General features: G+C 41.9%; 1 protein-coding gene across 1 annotated transcript; it reads left to right on the forward strand.

Annotated features, from left to right (window-relative positions):
- Nucleotides 1-128: 128 nt before the first annotated feature.
- On the forward strand, nucleotides 129-9,103 carry LOC123043118 (golgin subfamily A member 6-like protein 22). Its single transcript, XM_044465466.1, has 4 exons — nucleotides 129-337; nucleotides 6,236-7,992; nucleotides 8,075-8,158; nucleotides 8,776-9,103. The coding sequence occupies exons 2-4, from the start codon at nucleotides 6,291-6,293 to the stop codon at nucleotides 8,874-8,876; spliced, it is 1,887 nt and encodes a 628-aa protein (XP_044321401.1). The 5' UTR covers nucleotides 129-337; nucleotides 6,236-6,290; the 3' UTR covers nucleotides 8,877-9,103.
- The last annotated feature ends 664 nt before the right edge of the window (nucleotides 9,104-9,767 follow it).

Genomic DNA, 9,767 nt, shown 5'->3' on the forward strand with positions numbered 1-9,767 from the left:
GGTGAAGCCCCCTCGGCCGTCCATCCCCGGACCTCCCCGATCCGACGGCCGTCGCCGCCCCACAGTTTTCCGTTGGATTCCCTGCCCCCCCGCCCCGGATCAACATCGCCACCGCATCTGCTTCTCTCTCTCTCTCTCTCACCCGACGCCAATCTCCTCCTCCTCCTCGAATCCTCCCCGCCGATCGGCCCTCCTCCGCCGCACCTCGCCGCCGGCAACCCCCCCGCGGCTTCCCTCCGGCCACCCACCATCACGCGCGCGCGTCTCCGTCCAGCACGCGCGCCCGGGCAGCGGCTCTTCCCAGCGGCGCAACCGCCACCGGCACCGCCGATCTCGGGTGAGTCCTCCTCCCGCTCCCCCGCGCCTGCGGGCCGCCTCCCCCTCGCCCCCGCATTCGGAATCCCGCCGATCGGTTTTCCCGCGGTTCAGTTGGTAGGGATTGGGGTTGACAGTTAGAATCGTGCAGAGATTGCGTGCGCCCGTTTTGAGGGGAAGCGGCGGAGTCTCCGCGTTGGGTAGCACGAACGGGTGATCACCGGCGGGCCGACGGGCGAGCACCGTCCATTTCCTCTGCTTCCGTTCAATACCAAAGTGTGCAATCGGATGGATAGCAATTGCTCTGCTTTTGGTTAGGTTTTGCTCAGTGCATAAACACACTTGTGGTTACTCCAAGTGCCAGTTGACATTACTGCCGGGCTTCATTGTATTTTATTTACTGTTGTTGCCTAGAACCGAATCCCTTGATGGTGGTAAGTAGTATATGGAAGCAAGTAAATGTGGGGAGGCATCAGTTATTTCCAGATTTAATCCCCTCCCAACTAGTAAGGGGTTTGTTAAAGCACTGTGTGATCCATGCCGGTGTCCGTTCAGCAATTCAGTCGTGACTTAATTGCTGGTGTTTCCGCCCTCTGATCATCATGACTTGATTGTTTCTGAATGTGAACAAGATCCCATTTTAGGTGGTAGCTGCCATAAGGGATATGGCATGAGATACGGCAAGTTTAGTTTTAGGTGGTGTTTCCCGCCTATCTCCATTTTAATATCCAGCCATTTCAGTGTAATAATCTGCATCTGCGTGTGGTTCCCCCTTTGTTTATCTTATTATGTGATTGACTGTGAATGTGTATGTATGCTATTTTGGATAGTAGCAGCTGCCGTACGTCATTAAGAAAAATAAAGGTTAGGATTTTCTGCTTATAACGCCACTTGATCATAGTAGATGTAATTAGTTGTGCATAAAGAACTTATGTTTTGACAACAGTTATTTAGTGTTTTGCTCAGTTCAAGGATGTCATGAAATTATCTTAAATCCATGAAAAAGATCGTGAGAAGACTGAAGGCCTCAAATTTTGTAGTGCTAGTACTGCATTTGGTCCTTTGTAGCTTTTGCTGCCACTAGGAGATAACGGATAGCTTGGCGCGTAGTAAAAAATTACTGAAGTTATGATGCCCTTAATTGTTTCTGAATGTGAACGAGATGCCATTTTAGTGTGTGGAAGTAAGTAAATGAGGGGAGGTAGGCTTGCTGTGTTAATTCCAGATTTAACCCCCTGCGAACTTTAAAACACCATGTGATCCATGTCAGTGTCGATTTAGTTATTCAATCGTGATGATACGCCTTGCCGTTCCCCTCCTGATTATCTGACTTGATTGTTTCTGAATGTGAACGATATGCCATAGGTGGTAGCTGCCATAAGAGATGTGACATGAGATATATGGTAAGTTTAGTATTAAAAAGACGAGATTTCCCGCCTATCTCCACGCTATTATCCAACCATTATAGTGTAATAATCTGCGTCGGTGTGGTTTCCCCTTTGATTACCTGACTTAACTGGTTGTGAATGTGAATGTGAATGTATGCTATTTTAGGTAGGAGCCTCCGTAGGTCATTAAGAAAAAATAATGAGGCAGATTTGCTGATTATAGCGCCACTTGATCATATAGATGTAATTAATTGTGCATGAAGAATTTATGTTTCGACAACAGTTATTTAGTGTTTTGCTTAGTTCAGGGATATCATAAAAAGACCTTCAATCCAAGAGAAAGATCATGAGAGGGCTGAAGACATCAAATTTTGAACTACCAGTACTTCATTTAGTCCTTCTCTGCAGCTTTTGGTATCACTAGGAGATAAAGTATATCTTGGCTCATGGTAAAAAAATTGCTGAAGTTACCATGCTCTTATGCTGGCTTATAAGCTGCTATGATTCATCATATTGAAAATCATACAGATGTTATTTCAACATAAACAAAATGAAGCTAAAACACTTACTTTTTACTGTTAATAAAGTCACTGTGATTAATTTTGCATAGTTTACTGCAGCCTGCACTAGATATATGCATATGGTTGTTCATTTTGACTAGATATAATACTTTTTACATTGTTTATTTTGATTATAGTACTTTGCTAGATATGGCTGGCTTTGCCTTTTCTTATCTGAAGTCTATCTTCTCAAGTTTCTTGTGCTAAAGAGATTGATCTTTTATGTTGTTTGAATCAAAGCTGTTTTTTTTACTGAGAAGGTATCAAACAGAACATGTGAACTAGATTCTGCCTGGATTTTCTTGTGTTATTTTTGGCTTTTGATTACCGTCTAAACAATGTGATTGTAATACGATTGTGCATTCGTTTAATAATATGATATTCGATTGTACTCTCTCTATTGATTTCAGCCGCCTGCAGGTTCCAAATCATTTTTTGGTCCGGTTCTTTTGGTAGCTTTTTTGGACTTCTAGAATAAGCTGCCTCCTTCTAGAATAAGCTGCCTCCTACCCAGCTTATTCTAGAAGCCCAACCAATAATATTTTTTTAGAAGCCTACTAGTCAAGCCTTAATTAGTAGGCTTCTAAAAAATATATTTGGTTGGGCTTCTAGTATAGGCTTCTACTAGGGGGCAGCTTATTCCAGCTTGTTCTGCAAGCCTGCAAAAGAACTGGCCCGAAATGTTTTGCCAGTAATAAGCCTAATAGTATATATGTTTTTTTACACTACAGTGGTTTCATACTGCCATACTCTACGTGCGAGTTCTTTGTGTGATTATCATTTGTAGCTACTGACAATGTATGGTAAAAAAGTCAACTCTACAAGTTTGATTTTAATTTGTAACATCTTATTGAAACTGCATATAATTTGAAAGATAGTTCATCATTATATGTGGAATTAACTAATGCGCCGTCGTTTCAAAGGGTAGTCCAATGGGGGATATTCATGCATTGCCTTTTCAGTTAACTTGTTTTCTGTTATCACGTTGAACATATTATTCATCTTTAAATGAACTGATAAGTAAATTTGCAACAAGCATTAAAACATGAATGTCTGGAATATTAGTTTGAAACGATGTCATGATTCAAGAAGAGTTTTTGTCTGATGCTGGTTAGAGTTTTCATGGTTATAGCGAGATTCTTATATTCTTAACTGTTTTTCCCCTGGCTCCTGATACTTCGAATCTTAACTGTTTTTCTCCTGGCTCCTGAACTGCTTATTCACTGTATGTCATTGTTCTACATTTTAAACTTTACTTTACCACCTGAAGCATTTCCTCCTTTTTATATTATTGTTGGTCAACTCTGATGCACCATGTCTGGAAATTATTTTTCCACTAACCATTGTCGGACTAGTACCTAAGGCCGCATTAAGTATACTGGAAATTATCAAGCATGCACATCTACATGAGAAGCAAATGTGCATTTACATGTTTGACCCACATGAAAATGAATCTTCTCATGTAAACATTGACCAGCAATATTCTTCCATATCTGTAACATGGGGAGACCCTGATGTGCATCAGGGTCCATTTTTTTTTTACATATAGTCCTGTCCATCAGGTAGGCCGAACGTGTGCATCAGGGTCCAATTTTATAATTACCGCCATAGTCCTGTGCATCAGGTAGGCCGAACGATTGGGCAGCAGGGTCATTTCTTCATCCCATGTTTGCAGCTTACAAGGACTAAATTCCAAAACCCACTCTTGCCTGGTGCCTCCCCATCCCTAGTCCTCAGCCTGATGCGGTTACACTTCACTCATAGTGCCGGACTCCCTCTGCTCCCATGGACGGTCTTGCCCTTTCCCCAATTTCTCCCCAATCCAGGCATGCAGCTAAACTCCTGGCATCATTACTCTCGTGGCAACATGATGAGCTCAGCAGTGACCAGAGCATGCGGCGCCCCTTGGTCGCTGCCTCCTGCTTGCTGCCTTCCTCTGAACTTCTGAAATCCAAGTCAGTTGCCCCTGCCAGCCACCCATCCAGGCCTCTCAACCCTGATTCCGCAAGTCGCCAAAGCCTTGGTTGTAGTTCTTTCTCCATCAGTAATCTGTCATATGGGACAAAGAAAAATCGTGGGCATTGGAGTACTTGGTTAATTTGTTAATGGTTAGGGTTGCTACAAGTCCCAATTCACTAGTTGTCTAATGGGGCATTGGTGCATTGTAGTGTTAGTTTGTGAGACTGCATTCAGTTAGTCCGTTATTCATGTCTTAAGTGGTTGAGTATTTTATGGCTTTGAAAGACATAATGTTCTAGAAGGTAATGTGCATACATTAAGCTACTTAATTGCTTTATTTTGGTCTTCGACCATTCTACTATATTCTGCTTGCCACTTTTAAGTTAATGATGTACTTTACAAAATCGTGGACATTGGTTACTTGATGATGTACTTGAAAAGGCACACCATCTTTTCCATATAATTTTGTCCTTTGTTTCACCATTATATTTATCACTTTGGTTGCCATTTGATTTTGTTAATACATTGTCTTTAATAATTCCATGAAATACACCATTATTCAATAAATCAGTACATTGTTTGAAAATTTTAAGCCATAGAGAAGTGGTGCAGATCAGGGTAGGTTTAGCTCTAGATCTGCCCTGCCCATGATTGCATGTTCATATAGTTGCATTTCTGTATATGGAAATTATTAGTTGTAGATCTAGCTTTTATTTGTTATCGATATTGTATGTTTATTGTCACGATAGTATTGCCTGTGAGTTTAGTCTCCATTTTAAACCATGGATTGTTCAGTCTGATTTGATTTGAAAGTTAGTTTTAGTTCTGATGGTTTGTTTCCTTAGTTTGCTACATAGGTCAAACATCTCGATATTTTTCTTCTTTCAACAGTAGAGAACTAAGTCAAGCTTTGTACAAGTAATGCTAGTTTGCGACAAAAATATCTAGTTCTTGATTGGTTTTTTCTTAAACAGAACTTTTCCCATAATTCTCTCTTGAGGAAAATTGCTAAATCATGGTAGCATGTGTTAAAGCTATTGCTCTGCTAGAGGGCAGATTCTTCCTTTGGCTTGCTCTCGAGCATCGCTGCCGGACAGCTGATAGGTTTGAGCACCACAGCCATCTCACAAGCGCTGGAGTGAGCCGGGCATCTATTCATGAGCTGCCCATGGGGCTTGGCAGCTCTGGCTGCTCGTCCTACAGTGGTCTGGGCCATGTTTGCAGCACTGCATCGATGGATGACTCCCTAGTGGACTGTCACCTGGTTGATAGAAAGGCACAAGCAAATCCCAGAGAAAAACCAGGAGTTCGAGTACCACTGGTGCAGTGGTGCTACATGTATGGTCAATGGCGGAAGCAGGGTCTAGCAAGAAACAGCAGGTTGTTCCAAAATGTAGTAGATGGTATGAAAATAGAGGTGGAGCGGTGGAGAGAGGGCTACCACCCCAGGTTGTACGAGCTGAGCCTCCATGTGGAGCAGGGTCTAGTATATGTGTTATGTGTTGCTCCTTTTTGCGTGCTAACACCGTGGTCACTTGTTGCCCTGTTTCTCTTGTGCCTATTGTGTTTCTTAATGAAAAGGTTTGTAAATACGTTTTGTGTTCTTTACTACAATCACTTTGTCTGGAATTTGGTAAAACTAAACCATGCAATCGATGTATTAAATGCTATTTTAGTCTATCACCTTTTAATGCTTAAAGATTTGCTGCATACTGTTGCAATGTATATGTTCCTTTCGAACAACTATTAAAATGTTGTTCTATGTAGCCATCCAGCAACGTCATTTTTTTTTTTTCAAAAATAAAGCCCCAATCAAAGTGCCTTCAGTTTTATGAACCTGCGACAAACTAGAGACAAAAGTGTGAATTCTGAGCCATGAACATTACATCACTGAACTGTCACCTTGAAGTGTTATTCTTTTCCTGCCATTATTTGAACATTTGGTTTTTTCTCCAAATTATCTTTTGTGGTCCATGTTCATCTTATTGATGGAAAACATTTCATGTGTTGCAGGTTTCGTCAACATTGATAACTGATAGGTATAATGTAGAAAAGTGTTGGAGGAGTCATGCCATCTAGCGACAAGCAATTAGCATTCTCGGTGAAAACAGCAGCATCGCGTGAGCTGCTAAACAAAGGTACAAACATCGTAAATATGTCTCAAGGCACTTCTCTGCCGCCAAAGGATAAAGGTGCTGCTGAAGAACCTTTGAAGGCTGTGGGCACAAAACGGCTGCATACTGATGCTCCTTCAAGCCCCGTTTATCATAATGTTTATGTACGGCGAAAGGTGGAAACCGAACATAATAAAGTGAACTCGTCTCCGGAGATGAAGGTTATTGGCAAGGACAAAACAAAGCAGCAGGAGGGACAGCGAAATGTGGAAACTGAACATAGTAAAGTGAGTTGTTCTCAAGAGTTGAAGGGTAGTGGAAGTGCGAAAACAAAAGGGCAGGAGATACAGAAAATGGAAACTGAACATAGTAGAGTGAACCCTTCTCAAGAGTTGAAGGGTAGTGGAAGCGAGAAAACAGAGGAGCAGGAGGAACAGAAAGTGAAAACTGAACATAGTAAAGTGAGCTCTTCTAAAGAGTTGAAGGGTAGTGGAAGCGAGAAAACAAAGGAGCAGGAGGAACAGAAAATGAAAACTGAACATAGTAAAGTGAGCTCTTCGAAAGAGTTGAAGGGTAATGGAGGAGAAAAAATAGAAGAGCAAGAGGATCAGCAAATGGTGCAATGTGATCAAGTCAGTAAGCCAGAAGTGGCACCTCCTATTGCTGAATCTGGAATAAAAGAGCAGGATGAACAGCAAACGGTGCAAGTGAATAAGCCGGAAGTGGCACCTCCTATTTCTGAATCTGGAATAAAAGAGCAGGATGAACAGAAAACGGTGCAACATGATGAAGTCAATAAGCCAGAAGTGGCACCTTCTAATGCTGAATCTGGAATAAAAGGGCAGGATGGACAGCAAATGATGCAACATGATCAGGTCAATAAGTCAGAAATGGCACCTATTCCTGAATCTGGAATAAAAGATCAGGATGGACAGCAAATGATGCAACATGATCAGGTCAATAAGTCAGAAATGGCACCTATTCCTGAATCTGGAATAAAAGATCAGGATGAACAGCAAATGATGCAACATGATGAGGTTGATAAGCCAGAAACCGGAATAAAAGAGCAGGAGGAACAGCAAACTGTACAACATGATCAGATCAATAAGCCAGAAGTGGCACCTCCTATCTCTGAATCTTGCATAGAAGAGCAGGAGAAACGGCAAACTGTACAACCAGATCAAGTCAATAAGTCAGAAGTGGCAGCTCCTGTTGCTGAACTTAGGATAACAGAGCAGGAGGAACCGCAATTGGTACAACCATATCAGGTCAATAAGCCAGAAGTGGCACCTCCTGTTGCTGAACCTAGGATAACAGAGCAGGAGGAACCGCAAATGGTACAACACGATCAGGTCAATAAGCCAGAAGTGGCACCTACTATTGCTGAATCTGTAGATCTAGTCTCATCTGAAATGTCTGAATCTGGAGGGCTAGAGCCATCTAAATCTCCTGAAGAAACACATGCAGAAACTGTACCAAAGATAGATGAGCTGCCGATTGCTTCTGCTAACGAGCCCCCGGTCACTCCTAGCACCACCGTTCAAGGTGATATCCATAGACCAGGCAACCAAAACCCGTACTGGAGTGAGAGATATGATCGATTACAGACATATTTGGAGAACTGTGATCGGTCACCCCAGGAGGGTTATATGCGAAGTAAGAAATTTTGGGCGGCAACAATAGTTATTTATAAACTGATTTTTCTCACGGGGTATTGACTTCTTCCTCCCAATTACAGTGCTTAGGTCACTCTCAGCAGCCGGTCGAAGCATGCATGCGATTGAGCTGGAGAAAAGGGCAATACACCTCCTAGTGGAGGAAGGTGATACTTCACTTGCCTTATTTTGCTTTCGTATCGTTCTTGAAGCTTATATTTCAGCCGTCATATTGGACTGTCTTATCATGTTGCATATTTATGCTGCAAAATCTCAGTAGCTTGATATTGTGGAAAACATTATTGGTACGGGTAGCATCTGAGGCACGGTATCTCTATTTGAGTGCAATGTGCCCACTATATTGCATGACGGCTGGAACACCTCATCATGGCCTGTACTATGCACGAAAGAAAACAACTCTGAAGTTAATTACAGTATTAGTGTGTCAGCCGTATATGGTGTCAGCATTCCAAGCAAGTGTAGGTATTTGAGATCCATAATTGGAACACCGAGCTGATGACCCAATCACTCTGCCTGAATATGTTTCAACATCGATAAACCTATGTTTTAATGTTGTTTCCTGCCGTCTCAGCGCTACGAGTCCTGACTGATATTAATTGTTTGAATCCGTGTGTCATGCATTTGCCATGTAAAATCACATATTTTTCATTATGGCCCAATTCGTCAAGCATTTATCGGACCGACATGTTACCAACATCAGTTCTTGTATATATATTTGTTTCAAGAACTTACATCCTGCATGCACTAACACCGTATCACGCAGGTAAAGAGCTGCAACGGATGAAGGCTTTGAATGTTTTGGGGAAAGTTTCTCCGAACGGCCCTCCGAAGCAGGATCCCTTGCAGCGGCCGTGCCAGAAATGAGACAGGTTGAAGATATCTCTGTAGAGCCAAAAATATATGCATCATGTATACATTGCAGAAAGGACATGTTCTGCTTAGCACTTTTCTTCTCAGGGTTTTCCTTTTTCTTTTGTTTTTACCTATACTCGGCGCTGTGCTGTGGGTATGTTGTTATATAGTGTAATTATAAGAGTTAACTTGTTTGGTTAAACCTGCCAGGCTTAATGCCCAAGCCTACTAACTGTTTATACCCATGCGTGCCTTTTTATTTATTCTTCTTTTGTATACTCTTTTCTTTGAGCTATTTGTTTCATTCTTTTGTTATATTGCACTTGTGCAGATAGTTTATTTAGTGAAAAAAGACATGAAGGTGACAGCACTAGTAGAAAAAGGGCGTTTAGTTCCGGTTCATAAGGGCCTTTAGTCCCGGTTCTGGAACCGGCACTAAATGGTCATTACTAAAGCCTCCCCCTTTAGTCCCGGTTTTTACACGAACCGGGACTAAAGGCTCTCCACGTGGCCGCTGCCTGGAGGTCCACCTTTAGTCCCGGTTGGTAACACCAACCGGTACTAAATGAAATTTTATGTTTTTTTAAAAAAAATGAATTTTTTTTTGGAATATTTTTTTTTGTTTTCAAATTTCTGAATTATTTTAACCTCTCATCTCTAATCATCCCTCATCACTACTCAATTTAACCTCTAATCACCCCCATCATCTAACTTTCCGGACGGTCACCCATCCTCTCACTACTCCAGCCTAAGCACGCTTAACTTTCGGGTTCTATTCTCCCACATTTCCAAGCCTGCACTTGTTGTTTTCCTGACAATAGTAAGATGTCAATCCTATTAACCTCAGGAATTTAGCTTGAGCATGAAGTCATACATTTCACTGTTTGAGTTTGAAACTATTGT

Source organism: Triticum aestivum, chromosome 2B (assembly GCF_018294505.1).
Source record: "Triticum aestivum cultivar Chinese Spring chromosome 2B, IWGSC CS RefSeq v2.1, whole genome shotgun sequence".
Taxonomy (NCBI): domain Eukaryota; kingdom Viridiplantae; phylum Streptophyta; class Magnoliopsida; order Poales; family Poaceae; genus Triticum; species Triticum aestivum.